We start from the raw sequence: 19,409 nt of genomic DNA, 5'->3' as shown, positions 1-19,409 counted from the left end.
CAGGCACCCCTGCAGCACCACCAGGCCCTGCACAGCCCTGCCTGTGAGGACGGATGTCCCTGCTCTCTGGGCCCCTGACCATGTTCCCCTCACCCTGCTGGGCAGCGGCGCTGGGCCGGGACCCTGTGCCCAGCTCCCAGCCTCAAGCACCAGTGTCACCAGGAGCCAGCAGCTGCGATGCTGGTTGGTGTCAGCGCCCCCTGAACCCAGCCCTCCGGCTGCTCCCTGCGCAGAGTGCGCACAGACCCCACGGAGCAGAGCCCAGGCAGGACGCGACAGCGCGAGACTCGGCGAGTTCCAGCCCCGGCAGGACCCAGGGCCTCGTTCCTCCCCTGCCTCACCGCAGCAGCTCCAGCCCACCCGCCCTGCCCGTCGCGATTTGCACCCCGCAGACACACCGAGCGTGCGAGCTCGCAGGGAGAGTGCAGGACTGGAGCCAGCTGCTCGCAGCTCTCCCGAACTCATTTCTGTGACAGTCCCCCCGTGACAGCCGGCTACGGCCACACGTCCCCTGCCACATCCCACCTCTAGACCCCTGCCACCGCAGTGTCACTGCGATGCTGCCGCAAAGCCGCCCATGGCGGGCCCCGAGCAGCCGCACGTGGAGCTCGCCGGCACGCAGCCCGGTGACCAGGCGCACGCGCACGGCGGCAGCGTGGGCGCTCAGTAAACACGTACTCGCGTGTGCACGCAGAGACAAGCTCTCTCACGCAACCCTCTCTAATAGGCAGTCAGGAGCATAATTTTTCCTCTAATTACATATTCAGCACTTCTGAGAAAATGAGATTTTGGTAATTCAATTGGACTGAGAAGCAGGGCTATAATAAAATGAAATTTGTAACAATCGCACAGTTAAATTAGTTAAATGGAGAGGAAGGAGCTGTGGAAAATTGACCCCTCGATCTCCTAAAGACTAATCAGACATTTGAACTGAGTTGTGCTAACAAAGCCCCTGGGGTGTTGCAGAGGCAGAGAGAAGGGAGGAGAACAGAGGTGTGCGAGGGAGGAGCTGGAAAGCAGCCAGGGCGAGGAGTGCCACGGGGCCCTCTGGTCCCGGTGCTGGGCTAGGAGGGGTCTGGCAGGGAGGATACCAGGCAGTGCCGGTGCTGTGCCCTCCGCAGGAGCCCCACACTGTCCCGGTGATGCCCGCCCTGTGCGGCCACCAGCTCCCAGCACTGGACAGTGCCATGGCAGGCACACGCCGCATCCTTGCCGGGCGCTGGGGCACAAAGGTGCACGAAGGACAGCAGGCGGCCCCTCTGCCAGCGGGAACAGCAGGGACACGGGGCAGTGGTGCCCAGCGGCGGGACCAGAACCTCGGCACAGCAGCACAGCACTGGCCAGAAGCAGGGACAGGCACGGCGCGGCACGGCACCCCGTGGCACACCGGGCGGGTGCGCTTGTCCTTGGGGGTGGCGGGCAGAGGGGCGTCCCACCAGCTGGAGGGGCTCTGCTGCAGGTACAATTAATTAGCCTCAGTATTTATCTTGTTCGTCTTCTTATTTTTTTCTTGTAAAGGAAAAGGAGAAAAAGGCGAGTTTCTCATTTGCAAGTTAATTAGTCTAATTAGCTCTAATTAAGAGCTCCCCACACAATGCAGATCACAAATAAGCTGCAACTGTCGCCTGCTCTCGCTCTTCTCTCCCGATTTTTGATTTTATACCAGAGACTTTAGAAGGCCCCAGCCTGCCCCGCAGCACAGCCCTGCAGCTCCCCATCCTGCTCGCTCCCTCCACATCCTTCTCCATCCCCAAAATCAGGCTCTCCGCCCCTGCTCCCCCACAGCCCCGGCTCCCGGCCCAGCGCCCCTGGCACCAGCTGCAGCCCCACCAGCACGGCGCGTCCCCGGCTGCGTGCCCGGGCCAGCCGGGCAGAGTGCTGCAAAGAAACGGAGAGAAAGCTGCTGGAAAGCGGGTTTCCTGGGCCCAAAAGCAGCCGACCAGGCGATGGAAGGTTCAGGAGCACTCGCACTGCTGCGGGCTCCTCAGCCTGGCCGTAAGCTGCAGGAGGCGGTGGGGATGCTGGGGGCAGAGCGCGCCCCAGCACCGTGCCGGGTGCTGAGCAGGGGCAGTCCGGGGGCTGGCATGGGACGGGGCACACGGAGCACAGCTCCTGCCGCTGCTTCCTGCCTCGTGGCCCTGCACCGCCTCAGCACCGCCAGCTCCCGTCCTCTGCTTCGCTGCAGCACGGCTGGAGGAGGCGCGATGGCAGGAGGGGAGCAAAGGGTGAGAAGTTCGGGGGCCGCGCGGCGCGTCACCAGCCCCTGCCCACCTTCCCCCGCACCGCCGAGGGAACAGATGTTGCGTGGCGCTGAGAAACAGCAGCAATCATGTCAGTTTATGTGTCATTTTCTACTTGGGTAATGTGAGCAGTGAAGGATCGCTGCTCGGAGACGAGATGAAAATCATGACAAAGTGCTGCAAGCCCAGCACTTTGGCGAGGGGGAGCCGGAGCAGCCAGACCTGCCTCGTGCCTGGCTGCTCACCAGGAGCCCTGCAGCGAGCCCCTGCCGCCAGCACAGCCCGGGCTGGCCGGGCCCTGGGGCACGCACCCGCAGCAGCCTGGGGCTGGGCGCCGTGGGACGAGGTCCGGCACCCGCTGGGCACGCAGCCACCTGGTGCCACGGCCACGCACCGGCCCCAGCACCCGCTGCAAGCCCGCGAGGGCCAGCAGAGCTCTCCCAGGAGCAGGCGCAGCAGCTCCACGGCTCTTTGATGGAGAGGAAATGGCTGAGATGCCCCGAGCACGGGAGCGAGACCCAGCTCTGCAGGGTGCCGTGCCAGCCAGGTCCCTGGGTCACCCTGCCTTCCAGCGGCACCGGCCGGTCCTGGCTGGTGACACCCGCCTGTCCCCAGCGTGGAGGCAGAGGGCTGCCTGAGCGCCGCTCGCTCCCGACACCATCTCTGTGAATTCCCTCCTCCGACTGGGTCTCCTTCCAGGGCTCGTCTCACTCTGTTTAATAGGTTCTCGGTGCCAGGGATCACATCTCAGCAGTGCTGCTTACACAGGGGGCTGGAGCGAATCCTGCTGATGCTGTGCAAACCCAATTTGTAAGATCCATGCAGTGCAGACAGGACGTGAAGGCTGCCGGGGTGGGGGCCCTGCTCCGGCGGGGGGGGATGCAGGAGCTGGCGACCGTCGGAGCCAGCTGGATGCTCAGGAAAGTACGAGAGTGGCAAAGCGAGAACCTGTCGGGGAGACGCTGGTCGGGGACAGTGGGGCTTGCTAGGGGGGTTGGAACTGTTCCAGACCCCTCGCAGGCAGTGGCTACGGCCCAGGGAGATGCCTGCCCTGTGACAGCCACCAGAGACCCCTCGCCCAGCTGCGACCCCACCTCACCCCAGTGCGTTTCCACTGCTCTGGCCCAGCTCCGTGCACCGGTCAGCGCCTCCCTACCCGCATCCCACGGAGCTCAGCACCGCAGCTTGGGCAGCAGCACCAGCTGCGCCACGGGCTGCTGCAGCACCTGCTCCACGAGTGCGGCTGCTGTTGCCCTCCGCCTCGCTGAACGCCAGGGAAGGTGACGCAGGTTAAAGCCCAGCTAGGGGTGCCTGGGGCTCAGCCCCGCTTGGCGGCGGAGGTGCGAAGCCCCGCAGGCAGGCTGTCACCCCAAGCTTGCTCCACGGCAGCGATGTTACACTGAGCCGGTCCCGGTCCGGCTGGGATTGCGGAGCCCCTGACCTGGGTTCACACCGGGGCAGGGGCTCGCGGGGCAACAGCTGCTCCTGCTGAGGAGCCCCAGCAGCCAGCACGTCCCCAGGCACAAGCAGAGATGTGCTGCACCGCCTTGAAGCCCTCCCAGGCACACAGCATGCAGGTGTCTGTGTGTGCTCCGCACCACTGAGCCCGTCCCCACGCTCAGCCTGCAGCTGGAGCTGACGCCCGGGGCTGGCATTTACCAGCATCGTGCTCTGCTCACCCGTGCCGATGGCTCCCCTGCTCCTGCTGCCGCCTGGGTGAGATCGGGGATGCCGAGGCCAGCCCAGCCTGGGGCTGCCACTTTAGCAGATGCCACGGCACCAGCATGAACTTTCAAACCATTGGTTTTGATGGGCTCTGAGTCCCACCGCCCCCAGGCCCTGCATTGCAACACTGGGAAAACGCAGCTATCTGCCTCAGACATTTGGTTTTCTCCTGCACAACGTAACCCCCTCCAGCGTTTCCCAATGACAGTGCTTTTTCCACTCTTTTCCATACCCTCTCAGCCCCACGTCCTGTCCCGTGCGCCTGCTCGCCCATACAGCTGCCCCGAAGCGACCAAACTGCCACCGAAGCACGGGAGCGGGACGGCACCGCTGCTGCCTGCGGGGACACCCCGAGCGCGGGGGCTTGGAGCTGGGGGGTCCCCACCACCCACTTGCCCAGCGGTGCCGTGGCCGATGGACGCAGTGCGTCCGTGCCGAGCCGGCGGTGGGGAGCTGAGGCTGTGCAGAGCCCAGGAGGAGCTCGGAGCAGGGAGCTCGGCCCCAGCTGGGAAATCCGCCCCAGGCGCTGTCCTGCTTGCACGCCCGGCCCCGAGTAAAGGTGCAGGTGGGTCTGGGGGCACCCACGGGACGCAGGTGGGGGGAGCCTGCGGGGGCAGGCTGAGCCTGCCAGCCTAATTAGCCTTTCTTCTGTGTTAAACCACATCCCTCCAATGACTGCCTGTAATGCTTTAAAGAATGATAGATACTAAATCTAATTTAATCTACTCATTCACCCATCACTATAGTACTAAAATAAGAATATACCTATAAAAAGAGCATCGCCAGGCAGAGTAGGCCTAAATTACAGCTATTGTGGGAAAACCAGCTTCACAAAAGCTAAAATTAATGCCAGTGTTTTCAATATATTAAAAAAAGAGGAAAACATTTTTTTTTGCGGCTTTAAAGCCTTTCCTCCCCTGTGCAGGAGACGTGGAAGCTGCAGTGCGGGACATATGCCCGGGAGCCACAGAGCCACCAAGCAGCCGGGTCCGGGCTCGCAGCTCTGAGAAATGCGCAAGCAGGGGGAAGAAACCAGCTTTTAAATGAACCCGCTGCTGCAACACGCTACAATATTGCTAGGAATAGACTTGCTCCCTAAAAATATAATATGCTAAACTTGGCAGCAGCCCTTTTGGAGAGGAATTTTCCAAGCAGCCTTTTGCAGAGGCTGTTTCCCCAGCAGGTCGGGCGCTGCTCAGATGAGCCTGCTGCGCCGCGGGCTGGGCAGCGCCGAGGGACCGTGGGGAGCAGGGACACCCCGACGTGCTGCCAGGTGAGCAGCAGCTCGGGGTCAGCTCCGCCGTGGGACTGAGCCCACCTGGAAATGAACCCGAGCTCAGGCACAGCCCCGGCATGCCCGTGGTTCCCTGCACAAGATGCCTGCACCCGGGGCTCCACCGCTCTCTAACACTGATGCTGAGTCTGAGCCTGGGGCTGTTCCGGGTCAGCAGGGTGTCTCTTCCTGGAGTGATTAGCTGCTCCTTTATAATTATAGTGCAGACACTTCCAGCAGTGACTGATTCCTCCCTTAAATGAACGCAACAATTGAGGTCTCCCTGTACGCCGAGGCCCTCCCTGAACAAGCAGCTCAACGTTGCACCAAAGCCCAGTGAAGACAGAGCATTCCCGACTCCCTCCTGGCTGCCGACCCCACTCCCATCCCCGTGTCCTCGCCAGGGGCTGGCTGTCCTCCTGCCCCGCCGGGCAGGGAGCACGGGGCGCAGGCAATCGCCCCACATTTGCAGCACGCAGAGAGCTGGGCCCGGGGCTGGGGCTGGGGCAGGAGCTGAGCTGCCCCGGCTGCGAGGTGCTCCCGTGAGCTGCCAAAGCCCAACCGCAGCGGGATTTCCCCCGGTGTTCGGCTAATCAAAGTTTTGCAGGCAACTTCGTTTCTTGGTCCTTCCCTCAAATACAGTCGCTATTGAAAATACGAGTGCCGGGGCACACAGACACAAGCGGCCTCTGCGGGAGCAGAAACAGCAAACACCAAGGAGCTCCCGCAGGGGCGCCCGCTGCCTCAGGGGACTTGTGGGGTCAGCGGGCCGCAGGGACCGCTCGTGCCTGCTCAGCACTGGCCCCGCTGGCACCGCAGCTGCGTGGCATCCTGGCCTGCCTGCAGCTAGCACGGCCACCAGCACGCGCTTCCCCAGCCGGCTGCGGGGCTCCAGCTCCCCGTGCTGCACCCGCGCCTGCTGCACGGACGTCTGCCTTGCTAGGCAGGCACACGGGCTCCGGGCTCATGACTGCACCCCAGAAGGTCTAAGGTGAACTTCCCCCAGCCAACCTCAATTCCGAAAAGAAGTTTGTTGAAGTCTTCCAGGTGCTTCCAGCTGTGCACAGGGGAAACGAGCCCACGCTGACTTGAGGCGAGCTCTGGTGCACCTGGGTACGGGGCACACACCCAGAAACAGCATCGCTGCCCTGCAGGCTCCTGGTGCACCGAAGCAGTCGCTCCTAAAATCCAGAGTGAAGCCAGGGACAAAGCGCTGACACAGTGAACGACCTGGGCAGAGACACCGTGCCCCAAGCAGGCCCCTGGCTCAGACAGGCAGGACGAGGAGCAGCCAGCAGCATCCTCCCGTGCTCTTTCCCCACATGACTGCTGCCAGCCATGCCCCTTCCTGACGTCTTGTTGCCAGCCCACCAGAAACATCATCGTCTCCAAACCCTGGGTACAGAACCTCATCGACAGACAAACTCAGGGGAAAGGACAGAGACTTTGGCTTCCATCTCACCCATTAGTGGGTGAAAATCCAACTCCAAATCTCTTCATAAACCCCTCCTCTCTGGCTTGCGAGGCCAAACCTGCTGCCAAGGAGCAGGATGCTTCTGGGAGAGCGGAGAGGAAGAGACGCTGAGCACCATGTCCGAATTACACGAAATGGGGCCATGAAGGGCCCAGAAACCGCTGGGTGCAAGTGGCCACAAGTGGGGAAGAGCTGCGAATGAGATAATGCCTTTCCTTCCTGCAGACCTCACGCTGCACTCGCACACGTCCCAGCCGGCCGTCAGCACCGCGGCCCAAGCCTGCCCCAAGCGCCGCCGTCCTCTGCTGCCTCCAGCACCAGCACCGGCACCAGGACCAGGACCGGCACCAGCACCGGCACCGGCGTGGCTGCAGCCCTGGAGCTGCAGGCAGTGCAGCCGCTCTGCGCATCGCGTGCCTGCGACATGCGGGAGCAGCGGGGCCCTCGCAGGTAGCGGGCAGGGGGAGGGGGCTCCGGACAGAAAATAAAATTCCCCACATCCCTGGCTGCTCTGAGAAGTGGCTCCGGGCCCTGTGCTGCCTCCCGGTTCAAAGCAGCCGATGTGCTCCCTTCAGACGCACAGAAAACCTCCCCGGGGACACGTGGGGGCTTGGGGACGATTTCTGCTCTGTGTCAGATGCCCCAAGCCTTCCTGGTGCACCGGGACATGCCGAGCAACATCCGCGGATGATCTGCTGCGCTCTGCGCAGCCCAGGAAAGCGCAGATCAAAATTCAGCCCAGCCCCAGCTCGCCCACAGCCTCTGCCTGCAGGAAGGTGGAATAAATCACGCACTGTTTCGGCCAGCCTCTGCAGCAGCCCCGCGCGATCCCCAGGCCCCCTGCGCATGCAGCGGCTGCCCATACACTTGTGTAACCGGCAGCAGCGCCGGCTTCACCAGCTCCGGCCCCGGCACGCCGGCCAGAGCAGCCCGGGCCTTGCCGGCCCCAGCTCCAGCTTGGATGCGTGCTGGCCGTAAGCCCATGCAGACGCAGGCTCTGGGAAATGAAACGCAGCCCCCAGCCCTTCCCCAGCGCGGGCGGTGGGGTCTGCACCCGCGCCGAGCTCTGTCCTCAGCTGCCAGGTGAGCCGCGCAGGCCAGGCGGAGCGCGGTAGGATGCTATGAATTTTTAAACTCCTGAAAGCACAAATGGAGCAGTTAGCCCGGCTGGGAGACTGGGATTTCCGACGCAGAGAAGAGGCTTTTGAAGAAAATGCTGCCTCTCCTGAGCCGTGCTTCCCCCGGGATGGCGAGCCTGGAAATTCATTGTGCTGGGTCCAGGCAGGTCCCAGGAGCCACGAGCCCCGACGAGAAGTTGGAAGCCAAGCTGAGGGCACAGGGGACCCGCCGGCCGCCAGCAGCCCGGCGCCGGCCGCACGAACTCCAGGCTCGCCTGGACCAGCCGCTGCTCCCGGGATCCATCTGCAGCACCTCCGTATCCACAGCCGGGCAAAGCCATTTAAGCTCGACGCCGCGTCCCAGCTACGGACACGCACGACGTGAGCGCACAGCTCACACGGACGCACATACATGCACACGTGTGTGCACGCATGCGAACTCCTCGCTCCCCCTGCTCCCGGTGGCAGCCCAGGCCACGGAGGAGCCGGGTTCCCGTGCGCGGAGCATCGAGCATCTCCCCTGGCTTCTGCCGAAGAGGAGCAGCACCGAGGAAGGGCAGGTGCTGGACCCGCGCCGGCGGCTCTGCCTGCCGCACTGCCAGCGCCTCGGCCCCCTCCAGCCCCGGCTGTGCTCCCCAGCCCTGCTCGGAGCAGCCCCCTCGGCACAAAAAGCAGAGAAAGCCCCCGATGAACTCGCAACCCAGACCCGCGAGCGGCCGACGCAACAAAACTCGCCGGTGCCGGCGGGGAGGATGCGCCGGAGAGGCCAGGAGAGGCTGGAGAGGAAGAGGTTAAGCTCTGACCCTTCGCTTAGAGAAAGCACGTGTGAACCGAAAGCAAAAAAATTCCCAGAAGAGGGTCACTTACCTGTTGGAGGTAGAGGAAGGCTGGAGGACAGGGGAGAGAGTGAGGAAGCATGCCTGAGTTGGAGACAAGGAGGCAGCCCGAGTTAGCCATGGAGCACAGCATGTGTTGACAGGTAGCCGTGAAGCTGCTCGCAGTTTCGTCCTCTTCTACACACTGCTTATCCTCTGTCTTCCTGGCTCTCCCCTCTGGCTCTCCCCCTCCTCTTCCGTCCCCTCCCGTCCCCCTCGGGCGCTATTTAGGAGGAATTCATCTGAGGAAGGCTGGCCTCGCTCTGCTCTTACACTGAAGGAACAATGCTCGGCTATTTACTTCGGTGCCATTAGACACTGGCACTGAACGAGCGGTCTGCAAAGGGTGTGCGTGTGAGAGAGAGAGGAGAAGGGGGAGAGAAAGGAAGGGGAGGAGGAAGGGAGAGGGCGAGGGAGTGAAATAAAAGGGGTGGGAGTTGGAGGAGGAGGGGGAGTCCCCTGTGCATTCAGACATCAAACAGAGCTCTGTATAAAATGAAGAGAATCCGTAATGACATGAGAACAGCTGATCCCGCACTTAACCCCTCCGCTGCCGCCGCCTCGCAGCCGCCTTCCCAGCCCCGGGCACGCGCGATGCTGCCGCGGGGGGGGGCGGGGGGGGGGCTGCGGGCAGAGCCGGCCCGCCCCGCCCCCCCCCCCCCCCCCCCCCCCCCCGCGCGGGCTCGGCAGGACGCGAGGGGAGCTCCCGGGGGCTGCGGGCGCCGCACCGGGGGCTGCCGAGGAGCCGGAGGGGCACCCGCCGCCCCCGCGCCGCCCCGGCACACGCACCACGCTCTCCGGGCACACACACGCAGACACGGACGGCCACGCGCGGAGCCCGCAGCGCCCCGCAGACCCCCCCCCCCCCCGGGCGGGCGGACCCCCGGGACCGACCCCCCCCTCCCCAAACCCCTCCCCCCCCCCGGCCCGGGGCCGCCCCGCGACCCCCGCCTTGCACGAGCGGCTCGGGGCTGGGGCACGCGGGGGCAGCTCCGCGCGCGGCTCTGTCGCGGCGGCCGTGGCGATAGAGGGGTGGCCGTGGCGACAGGGGGGCGGCCGTGGCGACAGGGGGGCGGTCATGGCGATAGGGGGGCGGCCGGGCCGCGCACACGCGTGTGTGCTCCCGGGGGGCCCGTTCCCACCCGGTGCCCCCCGAGCCGCCGGGCTGGGCGCAGGGGTCCCGGTGGCGGCTCCGGGCCCCAGAGCAGCCGGCGGGGCTTTGTGCTCGGCTGGGTGGGAAAGGCAACCTGGGTTCGGTTCAGTTTCCATCTTGGCCAAACGCGATGCACAAAGGCAGGTCTGTGCCAGCAGCTGCTGATGCTCTGTCTCCTCCGGAGCCTCCAGCACATGAACAGCCCTATTTGGAGGCTGGGATTTTCCACAGTATCCCTAGACATAGCGACATGCTGCAGTGTCCTGGTACACTCGCAGCGGTTCCAGTTTCTGCTGCAGATACTCAACAGACGAGGCGTATTATATGGCCACCCCAGAGCCTCCGAGCAGAACCCCGTGGAAACAAACTGCTCCAGGAAAAGCCGTCCTGAACGAGTGGTTGGGGGCCACGGGGGTCCCAACCCCCCTGTGGGGTCCTGCTGCTGGGGAGAACGCGCTGCCAAGGGGACGTGAGCTGAGAAATCGGGGAGCAGACCCCAGGCTGGGGAGGGTTCTCACCAGAATCACCCCTCGCTGTCAAGAACTGAAAAGAAGCCGGGCAGCAACGCCCACGGCCAACAGCAGCCTCGGGCCGCTGCTAGCACCCTCCTCTGTCCCACCACGGCCACTCGCCCTCCGGCTCCCAAGGGACCACGAAGGAGCCCGGTGCAGTGCTCAGCCCCCAGCTCCCTGCTCGCCCCTAGCTCCCCTTCTCCGGAGCCCTGCAGCCACGGGGCCATGTTCTCCCACGCATCCCAGTGACCAGGGCAGCTTTGCAAGGGGTAGGAGGAACTCGCCCCCCACAGCCCCCCACGCAGCAGTGGGGAGCGGTCCCACCAGGCACCCCTGTGCACCCGAGCCCCACGCACCACCCCGGCATGTGGCGAGGGACGCCCTGCGCAAGCAGACGGGTGCCTCCAAAGGCCCAGGACCAGGTTCTGGTGTGGCTCCTGCACTGCTCTTATGCAGAGGTGCAAAGGGAAGGGCATGGCCTGACGCTCTCTGGTTGCAGCGTCCAACCAACCAAACCACGTGAGGTGCGCGCTGGGGAGAGCCGGCTCCAGGATGAGGTAATCTGCCCTTCCTCCCCTCGCCGGATCCTGGCTCCGGGCAGGGTGACTCAAACGCGCTCCTGGCCGGTGGCAGCGCAGTGAAGTGAGCCTGGCACTGCCCCGAGCCAGCAGGAACAGCACGGGCTGGCTGCAGCCGAGGGGGCGAGGAGACGTGGCGCTCCCCTGCCGCGAGGCAGCACAGAGCAATGCTGGGCAGCCGTGCCCGTCCCCGTCCCCATCCCCATCCCCAACCCTGTCCCCATCCCCATCCCCGTCCCTGTCCCCATCGGGCCGCACACCGCAGCACCTGCTGCCAGGACCCCTCTGCACCACTGTCACAGCAGGAATTTGCCACAATTTCCCATCTCAGCTCTCCTCTTTCCCCCCAGCAATGACTACCTCTGTGCTCCTGCTCATGAGGCAAAATCCCACAGAAGTGGTGGAACCAGGCACGGCTCCAGGAGCTGAGGAGAGTTCGAGTCTCCTCTCTCCCTCCTCTGGCCACCACCAGTGCCTGGCTGCAGAGACCCCCCCCCCAGCAGCAGGTAGCCCCCATGGGACATGAGCGTCGCAGGGCTATGCCAACCCACTGCCAGCTCCGGGGTGGGGACACGTCCCCTGCCACCAACGGCCACTTTCCCTCACCCTGCTGCCTCCAGTCGCCCCGGCGTTGACGCCGTGCTGCAGCCCCAGCTGATGGCACGGCCACGCTCAGATCCCGCTCAGCACCAGGGCTGTGCCCACGCCTGAGGCCAGGTGCCCACCAACAGGGGAGCCCCGGCCAGAGCTGCCCAGCCCCGCAGAGCTGCAGCCCCAGAGGAACCCCTCCGAAACTCAAGTCTCCTGGAAGGAAAGTTTATTTATCTGTTTAATTAAGATGTGTTCACCAGGCACACAGACCCCGTTCCATCTGTCTCACTTAGAGCCGCGTCCCAGTAAAATTAAACCTAATAAATATCAGACGAGGGAAAGCAAAGGGCACATGTAAGATATATGATCAAAGGCAGAAGTTGCACAGGGCTGCAGTTCTAAGCACATCTTTCTCTCTGCCCTTCGGGGATGGGTTGGCGATGCGCTCCCATGCACAGGATGGGGCTGGCTTTCCTTCAAATCAGCACTATTTTCATTTTTTATTTATTTTAAATGAACCCTTGAGGGCTCCTTGGTTTTGTTTTCTGGAAGAGGGAGAACAACGTGGCACCAGGACAGGAGTGGCCTCGGCCACTGGTTCAGAGCCCAGCGAAGCACCGGAGCCAAGCGGCAGACCCTGTGCTGGGAGGGCTGCAAGGCCGAGAGCGCTCTGAGCCACGGAGGGTCCCTGCCCACTGGGAAAGCAAAACCCCTTGGGCTGCTCCCGGGCGGCTGGGGTTTACGGGCTGCCCACGGCTGGGAGCCGGCCGGCAGCAGAGACCGGCTGCGAGGTGCCCGAGGGGCGGTGCTGCCGCTCCTGGGAGATGCGCGGCCAGATCTGCCGTGCCCCAGCTCCAATCCCTTCCCATGCAAAAACCTGACCCAGGCAGAAAGTGGGCTGTCACCTAGAGCGGGGCTGTCCCGTCACCAAGAGCCCGGCTCAGAGCTCTGCCCTGGCTGAGTGTGCAGCTGTCCCCGCGCAGTGGCGCAGCGCAGCACCTCTGTCAGTCTGGTGACCTGGGTGCCCCACACATTGCCCGGAGCACCCGGGCACCCGTCAGACCTGCTGCACGCCGAGAGCCTGCCCGGGGCCATCTGGGCTCCCCCAGATGCCAAGCCCAGACCCCAGCACACCACCCGCTCAGGGATGGAACAGGAAATCCTGGATCTAAATGCTGCAGTGCTCAGCAGGACACCATCCCACACCCCCTCCCAGCAGAGGGATGACACGGCAGCTCGCAGACCTGCTGGGGATGCAGTGCACAACCACAGGTGGGCTGGATGTCCCAGGGGGCTTCAAGTGTCCGGTATTCAACGGGGCTCCCTTGCACCCTACCAGCACATTTGGGCAGTGCAAAACCAGAGCACAAGCCCGGGGCTGCTGCTCAGGAGAGCTGCCAGGAGGGGCTGCGGGCTGGCGGAGGCGCAGCTGCGGCAGTGGGGACTGGAGGCGTCCGGGTGCTCAGCCTGCGAGCAGAGCCCAGGCAGCAGCCCAGGAGCAGGGCACACGTCTGGTCTTCTCCTTCCACCCGCCCCAGAGTGCCCCCAAGCCAAGGCATTCATTAATTAAAAGCTCATTAGTAGTTAGTCATAGACATAAAGCGATTAAGATGAAGGCGCTGATGGATCTGAGCTGCTGTGAAGCAAGGGGAGCTCCAAAGCCAGTGCTGGGGCGAGGGGAAGGTCCGAGGCGCCTGCTGGCGTGGCCTCAGGGAGAGACCGATGCTGCACGCAGACCAGGACAGTGGGAAGGGACTGACAGAGGTGACAGGCAGGAGCACCACATGCCAGGGGCTCAGCACCACCGCAGGAAGGTCCCTGCCTTGCGCCCTGGCTGCCTCCACACCATCGCTGTGCATGCAGCCGGCTCCCTCTGCCCAAACTCTCCCCAGGCTACTCCAGCCCCTCTGCAGCAGGACAGCATCAGGGCTTACAGGGACAGGAATGCCAGCACAGAGCACCCAGGACCGACAGCAGCACAAACCAAAGCACTTTCTCCTGCTTCAGCATCGCCACCTCTTGCTGTGCTGCAGCTCCCAGCCTGGCTGGCTCTGCTCGCGCTGAACCCCAAAGCCCGGCCCCTGAGTAACAGCCCAGGGGCTGCCTCAAGCCCCAGCACACTGCCTGTCTCCTACACAGACATCTATAGATCGCTGGTTTATTGCTCCATCTCTGAAAGACAGGTGTGGTTTAAGCCGACCGCAGGCGTATCGGAATCCGATCTGGCCATCATGGACCGGCCCCGCTGGGTGGGAGCACGGGCGGGACGCTGGGGCAGATGCCCCAGCCCACGGGAGCCCAGGGAATGGGCTGTCCCGGGGGAAGCCACCAGACTTGAGGTCCCCAGTGGCCTTCCCTGTGTCAGAGGGGAACTCAGACAGCTCTGCCGCACCCGGGAACTGGGGGGATTGCAGGTCCTGAGCATCTCCCCAGGAGACGAGAGCCCCGGCAGGAGGCTGCGAGCTGGAGTCTCCTCGGCAGGGAAACCCTGATGGCCATGGCCAGGGGCACAGCAGCGAGCACGTGCGCGTCTCACCACGGCAGCAGGGCTGGGGCAGTGAGGCTTGTGCAGGACTGCGCAGCAGCGGCTTCGCGTGGTGCTGGCAGCAGGCAAGCGCAGCGAGGACGCAGCCCTGGGACGCTCACCCCGCACCAAGCCCCCAACGGCTTCGGAGCCAAATCACAAAGACAGCAAGAGCAGATCGAGGAGGAGGAGTTTGCTCCAGCAAGCTGCCGGCGAGAGGGAATACGGTGGCACCCAAGCGCGCAGAGGCAGGGAAGGCGCGCGGCGAACGCTCTGCGGGATGTGGCGCTTGCTGCCGCGTGGGACTCCCAAGTCCAGCATTGCTCTGTGGGGACACCTGGACGAGCCTCCTCTGCAACCAATTAAACCTCCTTCCCGTCTTCCCCCCGCTCCTTCCTCCTCCTCCTCTGACGCCGGTGGCTCTCAGGGGGCTGATGAAGCCCCCACCTGCTCTAAACTCCAAAAACAAGGCAGAATTTTTACTGAAAATCTTGGCGCTGCACCGCTCCCAGCGCACTGGCAGCCGCTGACCCAGATACCAGCCCCTGCTCCAGGCTGCCACCTCCCTCCTGCTCGTCACAGCATCTCGGCGAGGTCACGGCCCCCAGGCGGGGGCGGCGATGTCACCAGCACCCAAATGTGACCCAAATGGCAGGTAAGGGGGGGCTGCGACCAACGGCAGCTATCGGGGACAGCAGCGGTAGCAGCTGGGAGCGCAGCAGAAATGCAGAGAAAGCACATGAAAGTTTAATGGGAACTGGGGAAAAATATCATCCTGATAAAACTTTGCTCGCCCGTTGCGAAGAGGGGGAGAAGGAAGGGGGGGCCTGGAGAAGCTTCTCCATCCGTCCCGAGCTGCCGGAGCTGGGCGGAGCAGGGGGGTGGCTGGGTGCTGCCATGCAGCAGGGGTGGCATCCTGCGGTGTCCCGCTGCCCCTCGTGCTGTCCCCTCCCCTGTCCTTTATCCAACATGACAAGAGAAGTCAGAGACCTGGGTGCTTCCCACAAAACGGAGCCTGGGTTTTGCAGCCACCCCGCGAGATGCGCGGTGCTGGCTCCCGGTGCAGAGCCCGCAGCCCCGCGTGGGTGTCACCGGAGGCCGGGGCAGCGTGGCTGGGGAAGCACAGCGGGAATTTGGGTTATTTACACCCCGGGTACTTCCCTCCTGGCAGGAAGGCCGGCAGCTCCCCAGGAGCCTGGGGACACCAGACGCAGCCGCTGCGCTCGTGGCCGGCCGTGCGCCCAGCTCGGGGCTCACCGTGGGTGCGGGACGTGCGGCAGCTCACGCGGGGGCACAGTTCACACTTTTAATGAGGCAGGGCAGGAACAAGCTTGCCACCGCACCCGCGAGAAAGCCTGGCTTTTCTCCTTCAATCAGCACAGCCCTTCCTAAAGCCCTTTCACTTGACAAAATATTTACATGAAAAGGCAATTAGGCTCCCTGGATTTAATGAGAATTAACGTGCAGGCGGCAGAACCGTGGCAGAACAGCTGCTGCCAAGCACCTCGAGCTCCAGGCCGGGTGGGCAGCACCAGCCGGGGCTGCGGCAGGTACAGCCTGGCGAAGCACCGTGAGGAACAAGCACCTGCAGACCCGGGGACCCCGAAACACTGAGCTCCCAGAGCTTCCCCCTTCCCTGCCATCAGCACTGCTGCCTCACGAGGGGTACCCAAGAACACGCACACCTCTGACCGGGCGCAGCGCTGCACGCAGGGCCGGCACGTGGGGCTCCAGCGCAAGCACCGGGCGGGCTGCTGCAGGCTGCCGGGGACCAGCACAGCCCTGGCAAAGGGCGAGAGCAGGGGCACGCGCGGCACCGGGCGGTGCTGGGCACGGGGCAGCCCAGGCTGGGACACCAGCGGCAGCGGCAGCCAGGTGACGTGGGCTGCGTGGGACCGCGAGGCAGGAGGTGCTCTGGAAGCAGACACTCGATCCTCATTATAAGGCTTTTTAAATGCACAGACAGGATATTAGCGTTTAAACAGTCTCTAGGACTCCAGGGCAAACTTTAAAAATCATAATATTTATAGAACCTTCCTTCCACTCGCCCCGCACGCTCTTTATTTCTCCTGCAATTACTACTAATTTGAAGACATTTTGCTTTGGCATCTCAGCCTGTTGCAGTGTCGATTACTGAGCCACCCGCTGCCGACTGCCACCGCAGAGCTCCCGCAGTGCTCCCGACAGCGGCCACGCTCCCGCCGTGCAGCGGCACCAAACCCTCCGCCTCCTCCCACGCCGGCGACGGGGGGACGCCTGCGGTGCCGAGGGATGATGCTCAGGTGCCGCCCGAGGAGCAAAGCAGCCGCCTGCTCTGGCTCGGGTTGGGGATGCCCCGTGCCCCGCACGATGCTGAGGGCCCCATCCAGGGGATCCGGCACGGCACAGGGATGAGAGCCCCGAGCACTGCTCCGCACCACCGGCGCGTCCCAGGGAGCTGCGCTTTGAGCTCCCATGGGGACAAACACCCAGGTGCTGCTCCCAGCCCTGCCCCACTGCCCTGCCCCAGCAGCAGCTCCACGAAGCCACGCAACACCCGCAGAGCTGCAAGCGGAAACTCCAGAAAGCAGTTTGCTTCCAAAGCTGCTCCAGCTCGTTAAGTCCCTGGGCAGAATTAACGCTTTGGCATGAAAAGCTGTGAGCCCCCACGGGCTCCTGACCAGCGGGGAAAGGCGGCTGCACCAAGATCTCAAATGACAAAGCACCTTACGCCTGAAAGCTGCTTCCCCGAGAAACAATGAATTCGCATTATCTTCCCCTTCCCCATAAGCTCCTTTCCCCTGCCTCCTCCCTTCATCCCGCTCTATCCTCTCGGCTCCTTGCTCCGTAATCCAGAGGACTGCAGCTCCCCAGTGCCTGCAGCTCACCAGGAGCCTGTAATCCCCAAGGGGCCGGCGCTCCCCCAGCTACCAGCAGCTCGGCCGGGTCTGGCCAGGAGCAGGGCTGCTGAGGAGCTGGGAGCGGGAGCGAGGAGCTGGAAGGCGCTGGTGCTGCTGGCCAAAGTTCTGCCCCTGTGCCCAGGGCCCAGCGGGGGCTGCTCGTGGGCCGGGATGCCTCAGGGAGCCCCTCTGGGACGGTGCAGAGCCCGGTGCTCAGCACGGTGCCTCAGGTATCCCAGGTGCACCAGGCAAGGAGCTCGCAGCCACATTCAGCATCCCATCCCCAGGCACGGCTGCTGCAAGGTGCCTGGACAGATCCTATCCTGCCCTCAGCCTCCCCTCCCTGCTCCAGGCTCTCAGCGTGGCCAGGGGGTCTCGGCCGGCTCGAGGGATGCTTTGCAGGGGATCCCTTCCCTTCCTCCCGGCGGGATGCTGCTCGCTGCCTGCAGCCCCACAGCTGACCCACAACGGGAGGCCTCTCTGCAAACTCAGCCGCGCTCGCATTCCCCTGGGGAGAGCTGCCGGAGAGATGCACAGAGCCTGGCCCCTCAGGAGCAGGGAAGGGCTGGGGTTGTCCCCGCCAGCCCCAGCTGCACCCCCTGTCCCGCAGACACCCTGCTGCCCGCAGGAACCCCGCCGCCCCTCCTGCACAAACGTCCCTGGGGCAGGCTGCAAAGCCCACCTTGTCTGAGCAACGGCCCCGCAGCACGAGATGCACCCGAGCGGCCGTGCACCAGCCCAGCACACCCGGAGAGGGCACCAGGGGAGAGAAGGACGATTCTGGGCAGCCTGCAGCCACCCCAAGCTGGATGGGGACTGGGCGAGGGGGCTGCTGCCCACGGCCAGTGGCGTGGTGGGGCCAGGAGGCAGCAGCAGGACAGGGCTTTGCTCTTGAGCAGGGACGAGGCCGCAGTGCAGAGGCAGGGAGCCCTGCCCGGCCCCTCCGCGGCCCCGTCCTCTCCGGTGCTGGGCCCTGCCTCCAGCATCGCAGCCCCGCGCCCCCGTCTGCAGGGCAGCGAGCGCCTCGCCAGAGGAGGGACGATTTCCTTGGCAAGCGGCGCTGCTGGGAAGCGACAACGGCAGGGAACAACCCAAACTCCGAGCGAAACCCCAGCAAAGAGGGATGGGAAATGCCCAGCCCTGGCGGCGGTACCTACCCAAAAATACATCATCATGTCGGGGTGCTGCGGGGCTCCGCGGGATCAGCGGGAGGGCCGTGGGCTGCTCCGGGCGCCGCTCCTCGGTGGGCTCTCTCCCCTCGGGCGCTCTCTGTCCAGCTCCAGCCTCCAGGGCTGGCACCGAGGGCCAGCACCGCCGCGTGCCCTGCGTGCTCGCCCCCTCCCCAGCACGGCGTGGTGGCTCGCCACGGGCTGCCGCGGGCTTCAAAGCTGGCTGTCGGCATCCGACATGCCGCTGCAGGGCTGCCTCGAGCCCGGGGCCACGGGAAGGGTGCCCAGGTGGGCAGCGGCCACAGGCAACCCGGCGCAAGGAGCCCGGCGGGGACTTAGTTCATCGTCAAGAAAAAAAAGGGGAGAGGGAGGAATAAAAATAAATCCTCGCTGGCGTCTTTAAGAGCCAGGGGAAGGGTGAGCGTGCGAGGGGGAGGCTGCGACGGGGGTCTGGGCAGGGGTCCGGGCGGCAGCGGGAGCGCGTGTGCTGGCAGGAGCGGCGTGGGCTCCCGCGCTGACACTCGGAGGAGGTATGGTCCTGCCTCAGCGTTTTTCAGGCTGCCCTGTCAATAAGGGAATCGGCCGCGCTCACAATTAACCTGCGAGGTGCCAGCCGGCTCCCGGCACCTGCCCGCGGGCAGCAGCCGCTGCACTCTGCGGGAGCACAGCACCGGGACCCCCGCGGGCACCGGGACCCTCGCCGGGGGCTGCCCGGGGGGGAGGCAGGCCTGCCCGCCGCATCGCAGCCCGAGCACCCCGCGGCGCGTCCCCACGGAGCCCCAGGATGAAGCCTGCAGGGCCCCCAGTGCTGCACGGGGAAGCCGAGGGAGGGGAGCGCAGGATGGGCTGGGGTCCCCCGGGGGGTCAGCGGGAGCGGTGGAGTGGGGGACACCCGCCCTGTCCTGCCCGCAGCCCACCAGCAGGACCCCTCGTGGCCACGCAAACCTGCCCCGTGTGGGCCAGCGCTCGCTGCGGGCACAGCGGGGCAGCGCCGCTCGTCAGCCACTAAATCTGCGTCCTCCTGGGGCACCGCCGCCGAGGAGAGCAAAGGGACCGCGTGCGCTGAACCAGGCGCAGCAGCAGGGGAATAAATAAGAGTAAGGGAAGGCAAAGGAGCAAGAGGGGTGGCAGATTGGTCTCTGGGGCCCTGCTGGCTCTGACATCTCCAGTCCCGTAATCATATTCAAAGCAGAGCCGGGCTGAGGCATTTCTCCTCCAGCACAGCAATAAAAGAAAGCAACACTCTCAATAATTCAGAACCAGGAGAGGGTGATAAAGCAGAGGAGCCACCACTGCAG

General features: G+C 64.5%; 1 protein-coding gene across 1 annotated transcript in view; it reads right to left on the bottom strand.

Moving 5' to 3' along the window:
• RBFOX3 (RNA binding fox-1 homolog 3) overlaps positions 1 to 19,409 on the bottom strand; it is a 160,519-nt gene that overhangs the window by 14,033 nt on the left and 127,077 nt on the right. The window contains 1 exon segment of the mRNA XM_040530221.1: positions 8,698 to 8,750. Within this exon segment, the coding sequence (XP_040386155.1) occupies positions 8,698 to 8,748 (51 nt within the window). The 5' untranslated portion in view covers positions 8,749 to 8,750.

This window comes from Cygnus olor, chromosome 18 (genome assembly GCF_009769625.2).
Source record: "Cygnus olor isolate bCygOlo1 chromosome 18, bCygOlo1.pri.v2, whole genome shotgun sequence".
In the NCBI taxonomy this organism is placed as follows: domain Eukaryota; kingdom Metazoa; phylum Chordata; class Aves; order Anseriformes; family Anatidae; genus Cygnus; species Cygnus olor.
The sequence above is the reverse complement of the archived record's forward strand: the minus strand, read 5'-3'. Positions and strand labels throughout refer to the sequence as shown.